The 25111-nt window shown below is 43.0% G+C and overlaps 4 protein-coding genes across 7 annotated transcripts in view; 3 read left to right on the forward strand and 1 right to left on the reverse strand.

The window, feature by feature from the left end:
- arhgap32b (Rho GTPase activating protein 32b) overlaps positions 1 to 3257 on the forward strand; it is a 123483-nt gene extending 120226 nt beyond the window's left edge. For all 3 annotated transcript variants that reach the window (XM_061248467.1, XM_061248466.1, XM_061248468.1), the window contains one exon: positions 58 to 3257. In XM_061248467.1, coding sequence (XP_061104451.1) covers positions 58 to 2124 — 2067 coding nt within the window. In that variant the 3' untranslated portion in view covers positions 2125 to 3257. The remainder of the gene's footprint in view (positions 1 to 57) is intronic.
- Positions 3258 to 4130: 873 nt separating this feature from the next.
- Positions 4131 to 5739, reverse strand: anapc13 (anaphase promoting complex subunit 13). The gene is made up of 3 exons (XM_061250555.1): positions 5435 to 5739; positions 5216 to 5320; positions 4131 to 4668 (listed from the first exon to the last, which is right to left on the reverse strand). The coding sequence occupies exons 2-3, from the start codon at positions 5312 to 5314 to the stop codon at positions 4543 to 4545; spliced, it is 225 nt and encodes a 74-aa protein (XP_061106539.1). The 5' UTR covers positions 5315 to 5320; positions 5435 to 5739; the 3' UTR covers positions 4131 to 4542.
- Positions 5740 to 5807: 68 nt separating this feature from the next.
- sc5d (sterol-C5-desaturase) lies at positions 5808 to 10583 on the forward strand. 2 transcript variants are annotated; one of them, XM_061248343.1, is made up of 5 exons: positions 5808 to 5934; positions 7444 to 7669; positions 7906 to 8038; positions 8161 to 8261; positions 9117 to 10583. In XM_061248343.1, exons 2-5 carry the CDS (start codon positions 7460 to 7462, stop codon positions 9561 to 9563), a joined length of 891 nt encoding a protein of 296 aa, XP_061104327.1. In that variant the 5' UTR covers positions 5808 to 5934; positions 7444 to 7459; the 3' UTR covers positions 9564 to 10583. The 2 variants fall into 2 exon arrangements, with proteins under 2 accessions (XP_061104327.1, XP_061104328.1); XM_061248344.1 differs by lacking the exon at positions 5808 to 5934 and adding an exon at positions 5953 to 6063.
- Positions 10584 to 11500: 917 nt separating this feature from the next.
- Positions 11501 to 20513, forward strand: LOC133132171 (lathosterol oxidase-like). The gene is made up of 5 exons (XM_061247405.1): positions 11501 to 12160; positions 14349 to 14574; positions 14811 to 14943; positions 15065 to 15165; positions 16038 to 20513. The coding sequence occupies exons 2-5, from the start codon at positions 14365 to 14367 to the stop codon at positions 16482 to 16484; spliced, it is 891 nt and encodes a 296-aa protein (XP_061103389.1). The 5' UTR covers positions 11501 to 12160; positions 14349 to 14364; the 3' UTR covers positions 16485 to 20513.
- Positions 20514 to 25111: the final 4598 nt, after the last annotated feature.

Raw genomic sequence — 25111 nt, forward strand, 5'->3', positions numbered from 1 at the left:
TCACATGTTGAGTTCTGCTGACGGCCGGCCTTTCTGTCTGTTCCTCTCCTGATTCAGGAGGGTGGCGCCGTGCTGCCGCCAAAACTCCAGAAGCCTCCGGAACCGCAAGCGGCAGCCGCGCAGCCTGAGCCCGTGTCCTGGGCCCCCGTCACCCCCGCTCCCCTGGACCCTGCAGAGAAGCCCTGGGAGGCCCTGAAGCCAGACCCCCACCAGGCTGAGCCTGCCCCGCTCTACCACCCCCACGCGGCCGTGCCCCCCGCCCCGCCCGTCCGCTCCATCGAAAGCAAGCTGGCGACGGCCGCCCTGTCGCGCGCGGAGGTGGCTAACGCCTCCAGCTTCCACGCCATCCTGGCGGAGGCCTCAGTGCCCACCTCGGTGGAAGAGGCCCACCCGCACCCGCCCCCGCCCCCGCGAAAGTCCTCCGCCCACCAGCCGGCCTACCTCTACTACCCAGAGGCCATGGTGGAGCCCGCAGGCGAGCCCTACTACCACCAGAGGGCGCCCGCCGGGCAGGCCACTCTGGGGTACCACTACCGGCCGGACAGCGTACCCCCGCACCTGTCCTACGTCTCCAAATCAGAGCCGCAGATCCCCTACAGCGCCCGCGGGGACGGCCGCTACGCCACGCTGGGGCCCCGGTCCTTCCACCACTCCATGAAGTCCCGCGCGGCTCACCGGGGGGAGTACGGCCACGCCCACGCCGGGCACCACCCGCAGGGGTACAGCTCCATGGAGGGGTACCCCACCATCCGCAGGGTGCACTCCCTGCACGTGCCCCCCAGCGCCGGCATCCGCTCGGTGCCCGTGTCCCGCACCGAGGTGCCCCCGGACGACGAGCTCTTCTGCTACCAGCGGCCCGTGTACCAGTGCAAGTCCTACCAGCCCGCGCCGCAGAGCGACTACCACGTCACCCAGCTGCAGCCGTACTTCGAGAACGGCCGCGTGCAGTACCGCTACAGCCCCTACTCGGGCGGCAGCGCCCCCCTGGACGCCCCCTACTACGACGTGGACCCCTACGGGACCATCCGCCTGCGCCACTTCCACTCCTTCAGCACCCGCGACCTGGCCCCGCACCACAGCAAGGCGGGCGGCAAGACGGGCGGCTACCACTACCTGTCCCGCCACCACGTCCTGCCCGTGGGCAAGGAGCACAGCTTCGTGAGTCGCGACATGCCCCCGGCGCACGGCGGGGCCAAGGCGGCCGCGGTCTACCTGGCCTGGGACCCAGAGGAGGTGGACCGACTGCGCATGCACTCCATCCGGCGGGAGAGCAGAGCCCGGCAGAAGGCCAAGGGGCCCGTCATGTCCCAGTACGACAACGTGGGCCCTTTCCCGGGGCCTGCGGACCTGGCGGGCCTGGAGGTCCTGCACATGCGCAGCAAGTCGGACCCCGGGAAGGCGGTGCTCGCGGCCTCCGCCGCCGAGGCCAAGGAGGGCCGCTACGCCCCCCGGCACATGCACTCGGACCCCGAGGCCCTCGTGTACATGGAGACGGAGAAGCACTGCCAGGGCAACGGGACGGGCGACAAGTCGGCCCCGCCCTCCAAAGAGAGGAACTCCAGGGCGGGCGGCCAGCAGCACCTGCCCCAGCCCCCGGCGCAGTGCGCGCCCGCCCCCCCCCCCGCGGCACGAGCCCTTCCCCCCCGAGCCCAGGAGCGACGGCGCGGACGCCAGGCACCGGCCAGAGCGGCACGGCGGCAGGCCCAAACCCGAAGAGCCCCCGCCGGCTGCTCCGCCCGCCAAACCGGCCGCCCCTCCCAAACCCGAGCGCTCGCACGCGGCCCGGGAGCGGCCGCTCTACCACCCGCCCAACCCCCAGCCGCTCCCGCCCCCGCCGGACAACCCCGAGAACCGGGGGGAGCACGGCGGGGCCTGCCCGTACCAGGCGCACAGCCAGAGACACAGCACCGTGACCGTGCTGTCCCACTACGACAACCTGGACGACTACCACCCGACTCCTCCACCCCCGCACACTCAGACGCAGACCCTGGGACCGGCCCGAGGGGCTGCCGGCGCCTTCCCCCCAGCCCCTGGGTTCGCGCCCCCCCACAACAACAGAGCGTATTCCACCGCGCTGGGGCAGGGCGGGTACATCCCCGCAGAGCTGTCCATGCAGAGGCCTGAGGCTGAGGTACGCGCAGAGTGATGGGCCTCCAAAGGGCGCTACAGAGATTAAAAGGTCATAGGAAATTGTGAATAAAAACGCAGCAGCCTCTGCAGGACAGTGGACTGACTGTCTCTGGATCAGTATGTTCATTTTTTTGTATTTTTAATGAAATGTAAAGAAAATGTGGAAAAAATATATATTACAGAGACTTTTTACTGAAGTGAATGTACCATAAATTTCTTCCATTGTCTAAAAATGCCACACAGCTGTGACTTATGAATAATAGGTGATCATATTAAGTGTGTGTGCGCGCGTGAGTGTGTATATACATATATATGTATATTTGTAGTGTATGTATGTGTATAACAAAAGGGTACAGCAAATGGAAAACAAAGTGTATGTTATAAAAAAACTACTGGCTATAAGGGATTTTTAGTTTTTGATTTCTTTCTGTTTATTTTGGGAGGGGTTTTGGTGGGGTGATGTGGGGATTAAAATTTTCGCATTTCAGAAATGCATGCACATCATTTCTTGCAGAAAAGTTCTGTGTACGTTGATTTCCATTGTGTACTTCCTGGATGTTACACGTTGTCAAGGGAGACCTGTACGTGTCATCATGCTCTCCCCATTTTCTGTGTACATGACCAGTGTCAATGGCTCACCATCAGTCTCTCACTGCCTGCATTGGGGTTCGGGAGCTTATTAATCAGTACACAATTGGACTGACGTAGTTCTTTAAGGTGGCCCAGTCACCACATAGGTGTAACTTAACCTGTTTACTCAGTGATTTAATGCAGTTTTGAATCTCCGTTGTAATTTTGGAATAAAACTTGTGTTCTGTCCAGTCTAATTTGAAACTTGGGATGCCTTGGGTAATTAATTGGTTCACTCTAATGCAAGAAGGACCAAACATTAGTTGCAAAGCTTTTACATGACCATTCGAGGGAGGGTGAGTATTAACCACAGATGCTAAGGAATAGTTCTTAAAAAAATAAAAATAAAAAAAAAACTGTACTGAATATTTAGTTTCATGTCAGGGTAATTATTTTTTTCAAAGGACTTGAATGGACTCAAAACTGAATATTGAATAAATGTAACCCCTCAAAAGAAACTGACTTTAATGTGGTTAATAAATATCAGTACAACTTTACTAGTTATATAGAATGCAATGTGTATGTATTTGGGCAGTGACTATTTTTGTTTTGGCTCTGTACTCCAGCACATTGAATTTGAAACGACACTAGTGAATGAATGTTAGGTTAAAGTGACTGTTAGAGACCGCTTTGAGTGTATTTACATCAGGGGTGCACAGCATGGGCCGATCTGCTTCAGGATTTCGTGCCAACTTCTGCTCTTAATTATTTAATGTCTTGATCAGACATTTGTATATCCACCAGCTGCAGACTGCAAGTGTGTTCTATACTGATTTTACTTTGCTCAAGTACGGGAGTGAACCAACAATTTCTAGATCTGTCAGAAAAAATTAATAAATTGTTTGGAACAAAAATCAGCTCACAGCCCGGGCGTTGTGCGCCCCTGATTTACATCCATCTAGGAATTGCAGCATTTTAATGTGTAGTCCCCAAATTTTAAAAAAATCTCTGCTGCCATTCGTCTTGCCATAAATTGACAATTTGAAAACCCCACCAATGAATGCCGCACAACTTGGTCCACTTTGCAACCAATAAGTGAGCCACCTTTTTGTCATACGAACTCCTCTCCGTTACTGGAAAGTAACTGGAAATATAAATGGTAAGGTAAATGATAAACGACAGCTGCATCACCTGCAGCTTTGATGATCTCCACAAAGCATGAATGGTTCTAGAACAATCCACGCCATATCCACGCTTTGAGACCAAACCATAGACAAGCTATTCAAAGAAATATGTTTCTTTACTAGTTGGCCTTGACAGTTCTAATCCAATTGTGTTAACCCTCGATGTGATAGTACACCGGACACTGGCATCAATATGGACGTTAGTTTCAGCATTCGTGAAGTAAACGCATACACATTGACACAAACCAGTTGATACAAACTTTAATGTATGTTTTTCACACAAATAAAATGTAAACAATTTAACACGTTTCTCTTGGTGGTCAACCAAGTGTGTATCCCCCACGCCAACGGACATTGGGTGTTGCTGACCGGAAAACGCAAAACACGACTTCAGCCATATCTTCTGAGACCAAGTAAGTAACGTCAATGTAATCTAATGTGCATACAAATTCTAATGCAAAGTGTGAGAGTGTCCATAAGGGTTGTGTGACCTTCGGTCAACTCAATTTGTCTGATACTTTTGGAGATGACTGCTAACAGTATACGTTTGGTGGATAAAAAAGTATGCTCTGTAGTGCAACTCAACAGCAAAGCGAAATTCTGTCGCATGGCATCGGAAGTCAGGACCTCCATGGCAACGTATCTTTATTTTGACATGTTAGTTTCCGGAATTTGGTGTATTTTCATGGAGACTTTGTAGCGCTAAATCCGACCATTTCATTTCCTGTTCTTTTACGGATTCCGTGGATCCACCATTGTCTTGTTCCGCCTCAGGCAGTTCACTCTAAAATGTGGACAGAACAACATTAGTCGAACATTGGTAAACGTGAGTAAGTGTAGAGGATTGGCTACATCTGTAATTTGATTTCGGTTACACGACGCCTTTGTTAACATCACATGACCTATACAATATGCTATATAAAAAGCGATCAACATCGCGGAAAAGTGCTACTACACAAAAACGTATGTACATCAGAGTCGCTACCTGCACACCATACATATCTAACGTCAACGCTACTGGTTAGGGAGCTGGACCAAGAATGGCGTTTGTAGTAAGCTAGCTAATTGACATCGTAGGTTTTGTTTCAGCACCCAGCGAACGCAAGTAGAAAAATAATGGATATGCTAGCTTAAATATTTGCCAGCGTTGTTTAAGTCGGCTTTTGGTCAAATACATTGCTACAGTAAGTTTACTTATCAACTTTGGTTTCTAGGTTAGCGCTGTGTAAATTAACCAACTAAGCTAGCACACTATACATGTGACCAAAAAAAAAAACATGCATGGAAAAACAAACATACTAAAGTTACATTATCCAACGCACGCCACTTACTAGGGGGATTGTGACATCCTCATAAGGCAAGCGGTCCTCTCTCCAGGCATCATCAGTGAGGTCAAGGACCCGTCCATCTCTCTGAACTTCGCTGTCCATCGTAAGCTGGGAAGGTTGTAACCAAGATTTCCCAATGAATAATGCAGTTAAACACTTAATTATTGGTATTCAGTCAACGCAGAAGTCGAGGCTGTGACAAAGTGCAGTGAGTGTTTATACCGTCAAGATGGTTTCTACATTTTCGAACCGGTCGCTAAAGTTGTACGTCACTAAGCATTTCCGCTGTTTTGACCCCTTCGAAATAAATCCGGGAAAACGGAAGAGAATGGGCTCATTCTGTGCTTTCAAATAATTAATTCATTGACACTGCTTGTGTTCCGTTTCATTAAAAATTACACATATATTACATAATTTTTGTCTCGTCCTTTAACTTTGTCACTAGCTAACGTTACTGTTTGTAATGTGGTAGCTATGTGTCTTTTATGTATCGCGTTTAGTATCTCCTTGCACCATGATCAGACCAGGCTGCTGTCCAATCAAATGAAAAGAAACAACCTTGCGTTTGGCCGAACTGCATTTCTATTGGATGGATAAATAATTGCGTAATGGTTTAAAGCTAGAACAAAATGTAATTGGCTGCTCTCAGTCTACGTGATTGTATGGGATTGAAGTCAAACCATCTCCCTACCTAAATAGGTAGCCTAGCTAAATCTGATCAGGTATGGTGCATGAAAATTTTGATTATTGAAAGAAGCTAATTCCTGTGTTTGTTGTCTCAGTTAGTACAATACTGTCTGCTGATATTCAGAATGTGTAGCTAGTGTGGATTTTTTTCTTATTGTTGACAGGTAGCTATAGTTTGCTATCAAGTAATTTAACATTTAATTAATTAAATTAATTTAGTAATTTACAACTACATTCGTATTAAGCTGTCGTTAATTCGCTTGGTAAATGTGCAGCTTGTCATGTTGAATACTCGAATCGCGTGGAAGATGTAGCTGGATATTGGATTACTTTATAATATAGAATATAATGTGGATGACATCGGGACTACCCACTTGCACTATGTTGTTATTGAGTCCGCAAACCGGGCAAGTAAAGTGTGTTCCAGGATTTGGGTCAGCTGGCTGGAGTGAGGTTCACGCTTAAAATATTTAGTTAGCGGTGGTTAAAAACATTTTTTTTTGTTTATCGATGAATGTATTGATAGCGAATGAAGTCCGTAGGATCATGCATTTTTTTCTGGCCCCGTTATCTCGAGATCTCGATTTATCTCATGATTTCGACATAAAATTGTTTTTGAATGCAGTGTGATTGTGTATGACGGGTTGAGGATAGCTTGTATTATGCTACGTTGCTATTCCATAAGCGCATTCGACTTTACTTTGACCAGTGACTGACTCGGGTAGAAACTATGACGCTTATCAGAAGCCTAAAAGATAACTTCAGTCCCTGTTTAAAGTAAACTTCCAAGTTCATTATTATTGTGATGTGTTGCTTACCAAACACAGCATTATTCTAATCTATAGCTTTAGTGTATTCCGAAATAATTTGATGCGTGAAAGAGCCTGGAGTGTCAGGTGGGTGGGGTTTGTACTTTTGCAATCAGACCAAATTTGTCTTACCTGGCAAGCAGTCAAGAACCATTAAAAGTAAAGCATTTAAAACTATTCCAGTGCATAATTGGCTGTTGTCCGATATAATTGTGAATCAGTTGTCCAGTAAATCAGCAAGTTATTGTCTGACTTATTGTCAGCAAAAAAGCAAAAAAGAAATGAATACAAAAAAATGTAGAGTATGTATGTGATGGACTTGACGTTCGATTTTACTTTGATCAGGGACTGACTGGTAGAAATCGCATTCTGTTCATCAATGACGTAGCCCAACCTTCAAGTGTCAGCCTGTAAGGTTTCCACCTGAGTCAGTTCGTGGTTAAAGTAAACTTCAAAGTTGTCTATAAGTCTAACGCGATTTAATTTGGTTCTCCCTGACCAAAGTAAAATCAATCGCTCATCCATCGTAGATCAACTGTCCTCAGTTCATCACTGTTAGTTGCTGTGCATTCAGATGATTTATCTCGTGATCCCAGGAAATAATTATTTTACGTTGTGGTCAGGAGATAAATGCATCGCGATCTCGAGGTAAAGGAACCAAAATATTGATTTAATGTGTTTGATCAGAGAATCTGAACGAATCTCTTTTGAGATTCTGACCAATCTAATTTTCAGTCCAACAGGTACAAGGATGGATCTTATCCTGAACTTTGCGGATCAGTACTTCTTTACTCCTTATGTGTACCCTGCCTCCTGGCCGGAGGATGAACCTTTAAGGCAGATCATTGGCCTGCTGGTTGTCACCAACATCGGGGCGGCCATTTTATACCTGGGCCTGGGCAGTCTCAGTTACTACTTTGTCTTTGACCATAACTTGATGAAACACCCTCAGTTTTTGCCGGTTGGTGCATTTAAATTTTTTTCTTTTTTACCATTTATATGTTTTATTTCTTCTGTCATGTGAATTACACTTGGGAAGGGTCAGGGTGACGGAAGTTATAAATGTGTGTAATGTATCTAGCCATGCATATAGCACCAGCATTTCTTTGTGGACTTCAGAATGTGTAATGAAGCGGATGCAGTCAAATGCCAATGGAAATAAAGTGGTTGTGTGATCAGAGTTTTGTTTCTCTGCAGAACCAGGTACGAAGGGAGATTAAGTACGCCATGAGTTCTTTGCCCTGTATCAGCATACCCACAGTGGCCTTGTTCTTTGCTGAGGTCAGAGGATACAGCAAACTTTATGACAACGTCAATGACTTTGCACTCGGTACGTCCCCTGGCACCCGTTTGCCACCCTTTTTTTTTATTTTTTCTTGGTGTTGGCACTGTCAGTTAGAGCTTAGAGATTTAGAGGGCTTTATTCATTTCTGTACTGGATTTCTTTTCTAGGCTGGCCTGGATTGATTATCAGTATGGTCTCCTTCTTGTTTTTTACCGACATGTGCATCTATTGGATCCACCGCTTTCTCCATCACAGACTCATTTACAAGGTGAGTCCCTTTCAGATTTGAGAGATTGGTCTGAGAAGAAATCTTTACTCTCACAGAAGAAAGATGGCCTACTCCCTCAAAGCTGGGTTTATATGGCACCTAGGGTGGTTTTATGAGAAAATGAAATGTAGGGAAAGTTTCTAAGCATCCGGAATTCCTCCTCCTATTGTCAATCACTGAGTGCACGTCTGACATGTCTGATATAGCCTTTTCCTCGCAACTGATTCTCACATTTGTTGACCTTTTGAAGTAAGTTTAAATTTTAATTGTTTGATCTAAATTTAATTTGAAACTGCAGTTAGATATGCGGTACTATTTTTGGTGGCATTTACACTTAAAGTTGATCGGAATGTTACTTTCTATTCTTATGATTTATTTCATGCAGCTCTTTGGCTAGCTATAAAACTATAAAATTTATGGATTAAACAACTGCTTGGACATTAGTCAAATTTTGTATTGGCATTGAAGTAGATTTAGGGGATATTTAAATTGTATTGCCAAATTGTATTTTTTTAAACTTTAACAAAGATGTTGACCTATAATCTGTGCTCTTTGGCAGTGCGCTGCATTTTGGCCACCAAAGGAAATGTATAGGCCTATTTGCTTATGTTGATCATGTTCATCATGCATGGAATAGCTTACTGGGACTTCTGCTATAATTAAACCACTTTGCTTTTTCAAGAACAGTCTTAGCATGGGGCTAGATGTAGATATGTACTGCATTTTAGACTGTAGGGAAAATTGCAAGCCTAACTTTGCACAGTGAAATGCCAGTATTTCAGTGCAGTAGTTTAGGCCGGCATGTCTATTTTGGTGTGAATTAATCTTTAAGTTGTTTCCTTCTTTCTTCTGCAGTACTTCCACAAGCCCCACCACGTGTGGAAGATCCCCACCCCGTTTGCCAGCCATGCTTTCCACCCAGTGGATGGCTTCCTGCAGGGCCTGCCGTACCACGTCTACCCCTTTCTGTTCCCCCTGCACAAAGTCCTCTACCTGGCCCTGTACATCTTCGTCAACGTCTGGACCGTGTCCATTCACGACGGCGACTACCGGGTCCCCAGCCAGCTGCAGGAGGTCATCAACGGCTCTGCCCACCACACCGACCACCACCTCTTCTTTGATTACAACTACGGGCAGTACTTCACCCTGTGGGATCGACTGGGAGGGTCCTACAGACACCCCTCAGCACTCCAGGGCAAGGGCCCCCACGACTGCATCAGGAGGCTTTTTGCGCAGGGCAAGCTTAGCAATGGCAGCAACGGGCACATGGACACCAGCAACAAAATCCACAAGCAGGAGTAGTTCCTCAGTTCCCATGCGGTCATGACGGACACCCTTATGTTCGCAAAACCCCAGAAATGACATTTGTTTGCCTTTTTAACTGCAAGAACTTAACTAGCAAGTAGCATAGCTCTACTTCAGCACTGTCGTTTCTCTGCTGTGTGACTGTCAGGGTTGATAAATTGTTATTAAGAAAGAGAACAAGCGTCATGCGCAAAATCGAGAACAATAATTTCAGAATTATGAAGACACCGCTTGTAGAATATATAAGCCTGGTCAGTATCTACTTTGAAATGGTTGCAGTTTTCTCGTTTGCCAAATGTTGGAGATATCATGTAGTTTCATGATATTAAGATTGCATTGCCTGTGTTCACTTTCTCCCTCCCTCGCCAAGCTGTTTGACAAAAGTGATTTCACTCAGTAGTAAGAGCTATCCCCATCCGTAATCACTAATGATGGAGTCAAATGCGAAAAAAGAGAGACAAGAGACTGGATGAGGATTGGGGTCACCTGTTGGCTTAGTGCTGGGCTTGCTGGAGTGGCATGGATGGCTGGCAGGCAGCTGGGAAACAATCCGTGCTTGTTTATAACTGGCTCTCTTCCTTTTTCATGAAATGCCAATATTGTGACAGCTAGATTATAGACTTTAAAAAGTGAACCAATATGGAGAAAAATGAGTAATCTAGTGTAAATGTGATCATTTTGAACAGGTGGTCTATGGCTGTAAATGCCAGATGGTGATCAAACGAAGGTGCAGTATTTGCGCGCTGGGCCTTTTATCCTTAGGGTGTCACAATTTCCTGTTTATCAAATGCTAACGAGTAGAGAAGCTAATTAAACCGCATGCAAAATTTACAGGAGCCAGCTCAAGGCAAAGCCGTGATGAGTTGCTGTGACGTGACGCAATAATGTCATTTTTCTTACATTAACTCGTAATGCCGATAAATTGTCATTTGAAATGACAAAATTGAGACTCAGATTATGGAACTCTTTGTTTCATTATTTGAAAATAAAAGCAGAATGTGTGTGTTTTCAGGTGGACATTTGTATATGCCTTCCTTCAATTGATTTACATTTTCTGATTGTTTTTGATTTGTAACTGTAGCTTGAGTCTGTAACTGTACAGACTGGCATGAGGCGCTGTCAAGAAAAGTGTCCGAATGATGAAAAGATTGTATCCCATGGAATGTCTTTCATATGGTATTTTCAGTCGAGTAAAAAAAAAAAAAAATGCCTAAAAAAAGAAGTGGTGGTGTATAGAGCCAAAAAGATGAGAATTGTGTCGATGTCCCAATATTTATGGACCTGACTGTACTTAACAAGCAATTAAGGAAAACTAAATGCACCTTTTTAAATGGTGCTGAAAAGATGCCAAATGTAATGTATCCTAGATAAACTGGCATCTGTGAATGTGTAATGTGAAATCATCCTCTCTGGCACTGAAACTAAGTTCTATGAGAAATGTAGTTGGTTGCCTAGTTTGATCATGTTTTTATTTTTTTGGTTGGTTGGGGTATATCAGGGATGGGCAACTCCAGGAGGGCTGGTGTGTATGCAGGACTTTGCTGCGACCAGGTACCCTGGCTCAGTCAGCTAATTAGCCATATGCACCATGACCGATTCACTCGTAAATTAGACCACAATTAAATGCTAGAAGACAAGAACATTTATCAGCTGCTGTTTATATCATGGAATGTGGCTACAAATCTGACAGATCATGTAAATGATTGGGCTAATTAAATAAGTAAGAGCAAAAGCTGGGCTGAAATCCAGAGATAGATATGACCTGCCTTGCCCATCTCTGGGGTATATCTACCACATAGTGTTCATGATGTACACGGGTTACATTTATGACATACATATCAAATATGTTTAACTTATGTGCAAAACAAGTTCTGAGAGGATAGCATATCCACTTGCAGCCACTTGAGAATATAATTCAGTGACTTTTAAAATATTTGATTGTATTGATGAACAGTGCAATGGCCTTTCTACATTGAAGAATGTTCAGTCTGTTATGCCTTACTATTTCTACACATTGGTACAGATTGAAGGCATATTATGTTCGCAGCAGTTTGGAAGGAATGAGCTCATGAATTGCTGCAAGGTTTGACACAAAGAGCACTCTCTCAATGCAGAACACTTAATTTGATTCTGAGCTGCATGAAAGAGGTGGAAAGTTCAGGGGTCAGAAGAAAGTTAGTTAGTAAAAGTCCTGCCTCGTGTTTCTTCCAACCACAAGCTCAGCCATCTTATTTAACTAATTACTCATACCTCCTGGCTGAATAATTATGCCTTTTTCTGGCCCCGTTATATCGAGATCTCGATTTATCTCATGATTTCGACATAAAATTGTTTGTTTTACTTTTATCAGTAACTGACTTGGATAGAAACTATGGCACTTATCAGAAGCTTAATAGATAACTTCAGTCCCTGTTTAAAGGAAACATCCAAGTTCCAAGTCCATTATTATTGTGATGCTTTATGCCGATAGTGTTGCTTATCAAAAACTGCATTATTCTAAACTATAGATTTAGTGTATTTATACCAGACCTATCTTCGATATTATTTCAATCCTTCCAAAATAATTTGATGCGTGAATGAGCCAGGAGTGTCAGGTGAGTGGGGTTTGTACTTTTGCAATCAGACCAAATTTGTCTTACCTGGCCAGCAGTCAAGAACCATTAAAAGTAAAGTTTTTAAAACTATTCCAGTGCATAATTGGCTGTTGTCTGATATAGGCTATGGTTAATTAATTGTACATCAGTTGTCCAGTAAATCAGCAAGTTATTGTCTGACTTATTGTGCACATTTTGGACAAGCAAAATGTACAGTGGGAGCAATAATTACTTGATCCCTTGCTGATTTTGTAGGTTTGCCCACTTACAAAGATTGGAACTGTGTAGAATTTTAATCATAGGTACATTTTAACATTGAGAAACAGAATATCACAAAATAATCCACAATAACATCATATAAATGTAATATATTTTCACATGAAATAAGTATTTGATCCATAGAACAATAGGACTTAATATTTTGTGGAGAAACCTTTGTTGGCAAGTACAGAGGTCAGACGTTTGTTGTAGTTTTTCACCAGGTTTGCACAGATCTTGGGAGAGATTTTGGTCCACTTCTCTTTGCAGATCCTCTCCAAATCCTTAAGGTTCCGAGGCTGTCGCTTGGCAACTCGAAGCTTCAGCTCCCTCCGCAGATTTTCGATGGGATTTAGGTCTGGAGACCTTAATATGCTTCTTTTTGAGCCACTCCTTTGTTGCCTTGGCTGTATGTTTTGGGTCATTGTCATGTTGGAAGGCCCATCCACAACCCATTTTCAGTGCTCTCACTGAGGGAAGGAGGTTGTCGCCCAAAATTTCCTGGTACATGGCCCCATTCATCCTCCCCTCGATACGGTGAAGTCGTCCTGTCCCCTTAGCTGAGAAACACCTCCAAAGCATAAGGTTTCCACCTCCATACTTCACAGTGTTCTTGGGGTTGTACTCAGCATTTCTCTTCCTCCTAACACGGCGAGTCAAGTTGATGCCAAATAGCTCTATTTTGGTCTCATCTGACCACATCACCTTCTCCCAAGCCTCCTCTGGATCATCCAGGTGTTCTTTGGCAAACTTCAGATGGGCCTGTACATGTGCCTTCTTCAGCAGAGGAACCTTGCGCGCGCAGCAGGATTTTAATCCTTCATGGTGTAGTGTGTTACTGATGGTTCTCTTTGTGACTGTGGTCCCAACTGCCTTCAGGTCATTAACAAGCTCCTCCTGTGTAGTACTGGGCTGATCACTGACCTTTCTCATGATCATTGATATCCCACGAGGCGAGATCTTGCATGGAGCTCCAGACCAAGGGAGATTGGCGGTGACTTTGTATTTCTTCCATTTTCTAATAATTGCTCCAACAGTTGTTAACTTCTCACCAAGCTGCTTGCTTATTTTCTTGTTGCCCATCCCAGCCCTGTGCAGGTCTACAATTTTGTCCCTGATGTCCTTAGACAGCTCCTTTGTCTTGGCCATGGTGAAAACGTTGGAATCTGATTGATTGTGTGTACAGGTGTCTTTTATACAGCTACATAATGATGTAACGAGTTGACACAAGTGTTTTGGGTAATGAGTTGAGATTAGGAGTGCTTCTTAATGGAAAACAAACTGGTCTGTGGGAGCCAGAATTATTGCTGATTGGTAGGGGATCAAATACTTATTTCATGCAGAAATACGATAATACATTTATAAAATTTATATGATGTTGTTATTGTGGATTATTTTGTGATATTCTGTCTCTCAATGTTAAATTGTACCTATGATTAAAATTCTACGCAGTTCCATTCTTTGTAAGTGGGCAAACCTACAAAATCAGCAAGGGATCAAATAATTATTGCTCCCACTATGTGATGGACTTGACGTTCGATTTTACTTTGATCAGGGACTGACTGGTAGAAATCGCGTTCTGTTCATCAATGACGTAGCCCAACCTTCAAGTGTCAGCCTGTAAGGTTTCCACCTGAGTCAGTTTGTGGTTAAAGTAAACTTCTAACGCGATTTAATTTGGTTCTCCCTGACCAAAGTAAAATCAATCGCTCATCCATCGTAGAGCAACTGTCCTCAGTCCATCACTGTTAGTTGCTGTGCATTCAGATGATTTATCTCGTGATCCCAGGAAATAATTATTTTTATGTTGTGGTCAGGAGATAAATGCATCACGATCTCGAGGTAAAGGAACCAAATGATTGATATACTGTGTTTGATCAGACAAATCTGAACGAATCTCTTTCAAGATTCTGACCAATCTAATATTCAGTCCAACAGGTACAAGGATGGATCTTATCTTGAACTTTGCGGACCAGTACTTCTTTACCCCTTACGTGTACCCTGCCTCCTGGCCGGAGGATGAACCTTTAAGGCAGATCATTGGCCTGCTGGTTGTCACCAACATCGGGGCGGTCATTTTATACTTGGGCCTGGGCAGTCTCAGTTACTACTTTGTCTTTGACCATAAATTGATGAAACACCCTCAGTTTTTGCCGGTTGGTGCATTTAAATTTTTTTCTTTTTTACCATTTATATGTTTTATTTCTTCTGTCATGTGAATTACACTTGGGAAGGGTCAGGGTGACGGAAGGTATAAATGTATGTAATGTATTTAGCCATGCATATAGCACCAGCATTTCTTTGTGGACTTCAGAATGTGTAATGAAGCGGATGCAGTCAAATGCCAATGGAAATAAAGTGGTTGTGTGATCAGAGTTTTGTTTCTCTGCAGAACCAGGTACGAAGGGAGATTAAGTACGCCATGAGTTCTTTGCCCTGTATCAGCATACCCACAGTGGCCTTGTTCTTTGCTGAGGTCAGAGGATACAGCAAACTTTATGCCAACGTCAATGACTTTGCACTCGGTACGCGCCCTATCACCCGTTTGCCACCCTTTTATTTATTTTTTCTTGGCCTTGGCACTGTCAGTTAGAGCTTAGAGATTTAGAGGGCTTTATTAATTTCTGTACTGGATTTCTTTTCTAGGCTGGCCTGGATTGATTATCAGTATGGTCTCCTTCTTGTTTTTTACCGACATGTGCATCTATTGGATCCACCGCTTTCTCCATCACAGACTCATTTACAAGGTGAGTCCCTTTCAGATTTGAGAGATTGGTCTGAGAAGAAATCTTTACTCTCACAGAAGAAAGATGGCCTACTCCCTCAAAGCTGGGTTTATATGGCACCTAGGGTGGTTTTATGAGAAAATGAAATGTAGGGAAAGTTTCTGGTTGGAAGTACGAAGCATCCGGAATTCCTCCTCCTATTGTCAATCACTGAGTGCACGTCTGATGTCTGATATAGCCTTTTCCTTGCAACTGATTCTCACATTTGTTGACCTTTTGAAGTAAGTTTTATTGTTTGATCAAAATTTAATTTGAAACTGCAGTTAGATATGCGGTACTATTTTTGGTGGCATTTACACTTAAAGTTGATCGGAATGTTACTTGCTATTCTTGTGATGCAGCTCTTTGGCTAGCTATAAAACTATACAATTTATGGATTGAATGACTGCTTGGACATTAGTCAAATTATGTATTGGCATTGAAGTAGATTTAGGGGATATTTGAATTGTATTGCCAAATAGTATTTTTAAACTCCTTATTCTGTAGATTTTTTCCCAACAAAGATGTTGACCTATAACAATGTCTGCTCTTTGGCAGTGCGCTGCATTTTGGCCACCCAGGGAAATGTATAGGCCTATTTGCTTATGTTGATCATGTTCATCATGCATGGAATAGATTACTGGGACTTCTGCTATAATTAAACCACTTTGCTTTTTCAAGAACAGTCTTAGCATGGGGCTAGATGTAGGTATGTACTGCATTTTAGACTGTAGGGAAAATTGCAAGCCTAACTTTGCACAGTGAAATGCCAGTATTTCAGTGCAGTAGTATAGTCCAGCATGTCTATTTTGGTGTGAATTAATCTTTAAGTTGTTTCCTTCTTTCTTCTGCAGTACTTCCACAAGCCCCACCACGTGTGGAAGATCCCCACCCCGTTTGCCAGCCATGCGTTGCACCCAGTGGATGGCTTCCTGCAGGGCCTGCCGTACCACGTCTACCCCTTTCTGTTCCCCCTGCACAAAGTCCTCTACCTGGCCCTGTACATCTTCGTCAACGTCTGGACCGTGTCCATTCACGACGGCGACTACCGGGTCCCCAGCCAGCTGCAGGAGGTCATCAACGGCTCTGCCCACCACACCGACCACCACCTCTTCTTTGATTACAACTACGGGCAGTACTTCACCCTGTGTGATCGACTGGGAGGGTCCTACAGACACCCCTCAGCACTCCAGGGCAAGGGCCCCAACGGCTGTATCACGAGGCTTTTTGCGCAGGACAAGCTTAGCAACGGCAGCAACGGTCACATGGACACCGGCGACAAAATCCACAAGCAGGAGTAGTTCCCCAGTTCCCATGCGGTCATGACGGACACCCTTATGTTCGCAAACCCCACAAATGTAATTTGTTTGCCTTTTTAACTGCAAGAACTTAACTAGCAAGTAGCATAGCTCTACTTCAGCACTGTGGCTTCTCTGCTGTGTGACTGTCAGGGTTGATAAATTGTTATTAAGAAAGAGAACAAGCGTCATGCGCAAAATCGAGAACAATAATTTCAGAATTATGAAGACATCAGGTCCATAAATATTGCAGACTTTCAGCTTTAATTTGAGGGTATTTACATCCAAATCAGGTGAACGGTGTAGGAATTACAACATTTTGTATATGTGCCTCCCACTTTTTAAGGGACCAAAAGTAATGGGACAAACTAACAATCATAAATCAAACTTTCACTTTTTAATACTTGGTTGCAAATCCTTTGCAGTCAATTACAGCCTGAAGTCTGGAACGCATTGACATCACCAGACGCTGGGTTTCATCCCTGGTGATGCTCTGCCAGGCCTCTACTGCAACTGTCTTCAGTTCCTGCTTGTTCTTGGGCCATTTTCCCTTCAGTTTTGTCTTCAGCAAGTGAAATGCATGTTCAATCGGATTCTGGTCAGGTGATTGACTTGCCCATTGCATAACATTCCACTTCTTTGCCTTAAAAAACTCTTTGGTTACTTTCGCAGTATGCTACGGGTCATTGTCCATCTGCACTGTGAAGCGCCGTCCAATGAGTTCTGAAGCATTTGGCTGAATATGAGCAGATAATATTGCCCGAAACACTTCATAATTCATCCTGCTGCTTTTGTCAGCAGTCACATCATCAATAAATACAAGGGAACCAGTTCCATTGGCAGCCATACATGCCCACGCCATGACCCTCCCACCACCATGCTTCACTGATGAGGTGGTATGTTTTGGATACTGAGCAGTTCCTTTCCTTCTCCATACTCTTCTCTTCACATCATTCTGGTACAAGTTGATCTTTGTCTCATCTGTCCATAGGATGTTGTTCCAGAACTGTAAAGGCTTTTTTAGATGTTGTTTGGCAAACTCTAATCTGGTCTTCCTGTTTTTGAGGCTCACCAATGGTTTACATCTTGTGGTGAACCCTCTGTATTCACTCTGGTGAAGTCTTCTCTTGATTGTTGACTTTGACACACATACACCTACCTCCTGGAGAGTGTTCTTGATCTGGCCAACTGTTGTGAATGGGTTTTTCTTCACCATGCGAAAAAAGAGAGAGACAAGAGACTGGATGAGGATTGGGGTCACCTGTTGGCTTAGTGCTGGGCTTGCTGGAGTGGCATGGATGGCTGGCAGGCAGCTGGGAAACAATCCGTGCTTGTTTATAACTGGCTCTCTTCCTTTTTCATGAAATGCCAATATTGTGACAGCTAGATTATAGACTTTAAAAAGTGAACCAATATGGAGAAAAATGAGTAATCTAGTGTAAATGTGATCATTTTGAACAGGTGGTCTATGGCTGTAAATGCCAGATGATGATCAAACGAAGGTGCAGTATTTGCGCGCTGGGCCTTTTATCCTTAGGGTGTCACAATTTCCTGTTTATCAAATGCTAACGAGTAGAGAAGCTAATTAAACCGCATGCAAAATTTACAGGAGCCAGCTCAAGGCAAAGCCGTGATGAGTTGCTGTGACGTGACGCAATAATGTCATTTTTCTTACATTAACTCGTAATGCCGATAAATTGTCATTTGAAATGACAAAATTGAGACTCAGATTATGGAACTCTTTGTTTCATTATTTGAAAATAAAAGCAGAATGTGTGTGTTTTCAGGTGGACATTTGTATATGCCTTCCTTCAATTGATTTACATTTTCTGATTGTTTTTGATTTGTAGCTGTAACTTGAGTCTGTAACTGTACAGACTGGCATGAGATGCTGTCAAGAAAAGTGTCCAAATGATGAAAAGATTGTATCCCATAGAATGTCTTTCATATGGTATTTTCAGTCAAGTAAATCTAAAAAAAGAAAAAACCCTATGACAACTTAATTTACTTAACATGCAATTAAGGAAAACTAAATGCAACTTTTCAAATGCTGCTGAAAAGATGCCAAATGTAATGTATCCTAGATAAACTGCCATCTGTGAATGTGTAATGTGAAGTCATCCTCTCTGGCACTGAAACTAAGTTCTATGAGAAATGTAGTTGCTTGCCTAGTTTGATCTTTTTTTATTTTTTTGGTTGGTTGGGGTATATCAGGGATGGGCAACTCCAGGAAGGCTGGTGTGTATGCAGGACTTTGCTGCGACCAGGTACCCTGGCTCAGTCAGCTAATTAGCCATATGCACCATGACCGATTCACTCGTAAATTAGACCACAATTAAATGCTAGAAGACAAGAACATTTATCAGCTGCTGTTTATGTCACAGAATGTGGCTAGAAATCTGACAGATCATGTAAATGATTGGGCTAATTAAATAAATTAAGAGCAGAAGCTGGGCTGAAATCCAGAGATAGATATGACCTGCCTTGCCCATCTCTGGGGTATATGTACCACATAGTGTTCATGATGTACATGGGTTACATTTATGACATACATATCAAATATGTTTAACTTATGTGCAAAACAACAAGTTCTGAGAGGATAGCATATCCACTTGCAGTCACTTGAGAATATAATTCAGTGACTTTTAAAATATTTGATTGCATTGATGAACAGTGCAATGGCCTTTCTGCATTGAAAAATGTTCAGTCTGTTATGCCTTACTATTTCTACACATTGGTACAGATTGAAGGCATATTATGTTTGCAGCAGTTTGGAAGGAATGAGCTCATGAATTGCTGCAAGGTTTGACACAAAGAGCACTCTCTCAATGCAGAACACTTAATTTGATTCTGAGCTGCATGAAAGAGGTGGAAAGTTCAGGGGTCAGAAAAAAGTTAGTAAAAGTCCTGCCTCATGTTTCTTCCATCCACAAGCTCAGCCATCTTGTTTAGCTAATTAATCATACCTCCTGGCTAAATAATTGTGCTAAATCCAGGTGACTGGAATAATATATTGGGGAGGACTTTTACTTTCTGAACCTGGCCTAGGCCCATTGCATTGCAACCAGGTGTGGATTGAACTACACCAATCAAATCTGATCATTTCATGACAAAGGAGTACCTAAAAGAGCCTGCGGTTCTCGAAAAAGATCTTATGGACAGAATTTGATGTCATCTGTCCCCAAGACTCTGCAGGTAACTAGTGGTTTGCGTCTTGCGGTGTTGTCTCTGAATTTCTGTTTGTGAAGTCTCCTGCACGTTCAGGCCTGCCTGCTGAAGAGTGTTTCTAATCTGTTGGACAGGTGCTTGGGGGGGTTTTCTTCATTGTGGTGAGAGCTCTTCGGTCATCTACTGTCGAGGTCGTCCTTGGCCTACTAGGCCCTTTACAATCACCAAGCTCACCAGTGCCCTTATTGTTCTAAGGCTTGGTCTATGTATCTTACTGCTTTTTGAAAATTGATCAGCCTTATAAAGGCTACCTTGACTTTTATGGTCACAACTATGGTTCTCATGTTGACAAAGCCATTATCCAGCAAACCCAATAATGCTGCTTTGTGGAACAAGGCCCCTGCACTAAGGAAGTGATTGGATATACCTGATTAATCAATCAAAGCTGCAAGCCAAACATTATGGTCCCCTGAAATAGGGCGACCATGTATCAAAAGTGCTGTCTTTTCTACATGGTGAAACTAAAATGCATATAAAATACCATTTCATAAATGCTGAGAATCTGCACTTTAAGCAATTATCTAAAATTGTGTACATTGCTAAATCAAGAAGTAATGTCGCTCACATTATGGAGAATACTGTATGGTCCTAACCCCAACCGTAGCACTTAAATTACATGCCAGAAATCTGTCATTCAACAAGCTGAACTGCAGGAGGTACTCTCCATCTCTTCTGTGCATCCAAGACACCCTAAACATTCTGTGCACCTGTTTACTGTAAACAACAGATTCCGCTGCTTTCTTGAGGGGACAGCATGCTGGGGGTTAATATTTTGAGATAATAAACTATTCTCAGTGCTTGGAATGTTGAGTTGGTGTCCAGTATGAGCATGATAACGAGAACATTATGAAATTTCCATTCCTAATTATGTTTCAGAATGACGCAGCAAACATTGTATATGTTGTGTTTTACATATATCGTGCAGCAGAGGGCGCTGCAAGCTTTTGAGAAAACTTATTTTCAAAATACAGTAGGCCTACCAGCAATACACACCTTCACCATCATAGTTTGATCATATTCATGTAAGATCTGAATGATAAGAGTGAGATTATGCCAAGATCCTGGAATAAATTGTGATTACAAGGGAGAACAAATGGAAAATAGCCATGGTCAGAGGACTATCATTGAGAAGCAGTGGGTTCTGATAGCTGGGCAATGATGCTGGACATATAAATTAGCTATGTGATTCAAAACTGTGACGGTCCTATAGTATTCTAATGTGTGTGAAAATTATGACACTTTTCAGTATGGCAATGCATGATGGATCTTCATTCAGATGGGTAAAATTCTCCCTGTGATTTCGGCCATCAGTTCTGTCATAATGCTGTGAATCCTGCACACTGGCCCGGCCAGAGATGCATTTTTTAGTGTGTTGATCTTTTCGAAATACCATCATTCTGTATTTTTTATGCATGGACTTACAAATGGGGAAATGAAGGCAAGGAGTCTCAGTTGTGAAATGTGGTCCTTACGGTCACACAGGTTAATAAAATTGACATTATGACAACTGAGATATTGCACATTTTCTGGCACTGGCAACATCTTTGGATTACAGCCTGTAAATGTAAAATGGACTCGGTTTGTGGTCAATCCGAGTTGATATGACTACTTCATGTAGCAAAGCCTTTTCTGATATAATGCTTTCTTAGATCTGTGATTGCTTTAGGAGTTTTTGACATTGTTTTATCATCATGTACAATGTTGTACATCATTTTGACAAATTTCATGTTATGTTTTTTTTTTGCTCCAGAATAACCTTCCAAGAATATGGAATTCTATGGTACACTACCACTCAGTCCAACCATTATAAAAGAACGAAAAGCCCAATTTCTTGACCAGAACGACCCCACCCATACCTCAAATGTGTCTTTCCGGGGACAGCCTGGCTAACGAGGGCGCGGCTCTGCCATGGAGTGAAACTTTAAATGAATGGGAATGCATGAGAAGGTGCCAGTCAGGGACCGTCCTGTTTCATCTCCGCTTCTGAAAAGACGAGTGCAGAGGGAAGGGCTGCCCTGCTCTGCCTCCTGGTCTGTTTTTCCGCTTCTCTCCGCAAACATGTCTCTTACGTCTCTCTGTTCTTTTATCTCTCTTTGTCTTGTGATCTGAGGGGTTTCTGAGCGCTCTCGGTCTTTCATCCGGTTCACTTCCGCTGAGATGTTTTATTTCAGGTAAAAATATCCTTTTGTTTCCTTGGCGCCCTTACATTTTGTGGCAAGTTGTCAACACGTTACCCCTGCCCCAAAAATGCCTAAAGTGTCACCTCACCGCGTTTTCAAACAAAAGAGAATGACAGACGCGATAAGTTTACAGTCTGACACGGGTGATAGCTGAACACGCCGCGGAGGTGGAAAACTTGCAGAGAGTTGTGAACGCTGGACCTGTTTTTGCAGTTTGTATAGTTATTAAAATTAGCTGATTAAAACCAACTCTATAAAAAAACATTGGGCTGGATGCATAGGCTACTGCATTGAGAGGCCTTGCAGTTGCCTTACCCCATTGGGTGGCTCACCTCTAAATACGCTGTTAAAACAGTCAAAGAAATGACAAAAGTTGTCTATAAAAGCTCCACCAACAGTAAAACCCATTAAATGCTAGTTGGACCTTTGCTTTGCTTCCCTTACACCCAAGCAGTTACACACCTGACCAAGGTCCTTAGCAAAGACCCTAGTGGTTGAATAAATAAATAAACACGCTACAGTTGTTGCCATGCCTGTGAGATTGAGCTGGCGCTGTCCTGCAGATCCTGGGACGTGAGGTATCTGAATGGACAGCAACAGGACTGCCCTCCACCAAGAAACTCACCACTGCGGTGGCACTTCTCTGGGCAGCTCTGGGCGTCTCTGCAGCCCAGTGCACGTCCAAGATAAACCGAGAGTAAAATCACAATTTCACATGTTAATTTAAAATTTTTGCATGTTAATTAAAACATTTACGTGAAAAGAAAAAAATAGATCCGAGAGATGGATAGACACTGATCACAAGGCCCTCCAGACACAGTCTGATCTTTCTGAGGAATTGCATTCATTTGAATGGCTTTGTGGTGCAGACGTCGGCTGTTGAAATGAAAATGTACACGTGAAAAGAAAATGGGTTGCACTGAGTCATTTCCATTTTCACATGTCACTGACTTTTGATAAAAAAAGCATGGGACTTGAACTAGCATAGGTTACCCTTTTCCACTATCATCTTTTAAGTGGGAATATTAGTACAGTTCTGATTGTGTGCAATTCACGTTTTCGGTGTGCTTCACGTGTTTTTTTGTTTTTTTTACACGTGATTTTTTTCATCGTTTTGTCCATGAATATAGTTCACTTTAGTATCATTTTTGTATTCAATATTAGATCAAGGCTCTATCTCTGTCGGAGAATGCTGGCCTGCTATATTGTAAGAAATGTTTGTATTTTTGAAATCTCTCATGTCAATGCAACAGAAGGTCCTGGGTTATTTTAAAGAAAAGTAGTGATTTCTTTATATTCCTCCGTGGTGAATTTACTGCCCCTTTTATTCTGTTGACAAGAAAATTGTCCGTGCTTCAGATTCCAAGTCAAGGACAGATGAGTCTGTGTTCATCTACACGGAAATTCAACTTTTTTATTGTGTGATGGTTTGCTTGAACTGAAGAAAGGGCAGGTCAGAGATTGAGTTTAAATTGAATTTCAGCTTGAATGCCGCCCTTTTCCCTGTACGGTTCAAGCCTTACCTTGACATCTGATCATGACCTGCGTTTAATGCAGGAGTACTTGACATTTTGTGAGCTGGGGAATTAGAAGGTCCTAACTGACTTTTTTATTTTATTAGTTGGTGACATAAATATGTTGTTTATAGGGCATTAAGTATAGGTGTGAAGGTTTATACAAAAATACTGTTTAAAAGTATGAAAAAATGCAAAATTTAAAAGTGGTATCTGCTTGGAGCCCATTCCACTTTGGAATATTTGAAGCTCAATATCTCAAAATTCTTAGCCTTTTAATTCTCAGTTCACAATTTACTTACATCTCCAACAATCTTCGTGCACGTGTGTGTTTGTGTCATTTTGTGTGATTTGTATGGTTATGGTCTGTGCTTGGTTATTGTCTGTGTGTCCATCTATAGTATGTGTAAGTACTGCATCTTGAGAGTGTGTGTGTGTGATATCTGTGTTTGCGGTTCTGTGTGTGCCTGTGTTTTATGTGAAATGTTATCCTTGAGCAATCTTGTGTGTGTGTGTGTACACATGTGCAGGGGTGTGTTTTTATTTTTATGAATCTTCACGTTAAACTTTCGAGTGCTCTTTTATTTCTTGTTGGGTGAAACAGGTTTTTTATGCCGTGGGTGCGCAGGAGAAAGTGGAATGCTGTGCTACTCATTTGTATCCTGACAGCTCACTGAAGTAAAGGCACACATCATTTAGAAGTTGGGTGACCAGGGTTATAAATATTCAGGAAGATTTCAGGAGACTTGTTTGCACTGGGGACAGCTACGGAACATCTCTCTTTTTAATTACAGTCTTGAGAGGTCTTTAAAGGAAAGGGACAATCATCAACACAGGGCTTCTTGCCTACATTTAACCACGCTCTGCATTCAAGGCATGCCTACCATGTATATAGGGTGATTCTGAAACATTCAGCTAATGTGGCCATACACTTTAGAACTGCTTCACAATCACAGTGGACGACAAACCCTTTTAAGTCCCTATAACTCGCTTTGGTTTGATAAAATGGATGCCTTCAGCAGTTCTCTACTTCTCTCGTTTTTTTAGAGCTATGCTATAAAAAAGACCTAGTATTTTATATATATATATATATATATATATAGTTTATGGGAGTATCATGTATTTATATCAGTAGTATTGTATTCATCTCACACCATAGAATGACTCTCTGTCTCACAAGTATTCACCTGCATGGGCACTAACACAGCAGTTTGAATTCAAACATGGTTTACTTGTGCCTTATCCTTGGCTAACTGTGAAATCTAAGTTGAGAATAGCCCATGTGAGCCTAAAATTGTTGAATACGGTTCAGGGATGGTCGAGCATAAATATCCTTTCTGCGAACATTGCTTTCAGCCACAGTGTTGTAAACTGTCATTTTTTTCATCATCCCTCCTTCCATACTAGGGAAGTCTTATTAATACTGGTTTTGCCTAAATATGCTCTTGGAAATTTATCTTGGCCTAAATTATTGCTCCCTTTCAGGAGACATTCATTTGAAAAACAATGGAAAAATATAGCAGCAAGCCGTGATTCCCAGGGTCCAAGCAGCATCAGAAACGGTTGCCTCTATGATGGTGGTCACCAACATTACATGTATGTTTCAACTGAGATTGTGGACCATGCCATCAACTTGGGGACCAGCAGTGAATTTTTGAATATTTTTTCATATTCAGATCTCTATAGATTCACCATGTGGTGGGATTGG

The sequence above is a fragment of the Conger conger genome, chromosome 7 (genome assembly GCF_963514075.1).
Source record: "Conger conger chromosome 7, fConCon1.1, whole genome shotgun sequence".
NCBI classification, from domain to species: Eukaryota; Metazoa; Chordata; class Actinopteri; order Anguilliformes; family Congridae; genus Conger; species Conger conger.

Bases quoted from the DNA above. Each gene is read 5' to 3' on its own strand.
- anapc13 (XM_061250555.1), bottom strand. From the start codon at position 5,314: ATGGACAGCGAAGTTCAGAGAGATGGACGGGTCCTTGACCTCACTGAT. The intron at 4,669-5,215 runs GTAAGTGGCGTG...TCCACATTTTAG, and splicing joins AGGATGTCACAATCCCCCTA to AGTGAACTGCCTGAGGCGGA.
- sc5d (XM_061248343.1), top strand. From the start codon at position 7,460: ATGGATCTTATCCTGAACTTTGCGGATCAGTACTTCTTTACTCCTTAT. The intron at 7,670-7,905 runs GTTGGTGCATTT...GTTTCTCTGCAG, and splicing joins AACACCCTCAGTTTTTGCCG to AACCAGGTACGAAGGGAGAT. The intron at 8,262-9,116 runs GTGAGTCCCTTT...TTTCTTCTGCAG, and splicing joins ATCACAGACTCATTTACAAG to TACTTCCACAAGCCCCACCA.
- LOC133132171 (XM_061247405.1), top strand. From the start codon at position 14,365: ATGGATCTTATCTTGAACTTTGCGGACCAGTACTTCTTTACCCCTTAC. The intron at 14,575-14,810 runs GTTGGTGCATTT...GTTTCTCTGCAG, and splicing joins AACACCCTCAGTTTTTGCCG to AACCAGGTACGAAGGGAGAT. The intron at 14,944-15,064 runs GTACGCGCCCTA...TTTCTTTTCTAG, and splicing joins CGTCAATGACTTTGCACTCG to GCTGGCCTGGATTGATTATC.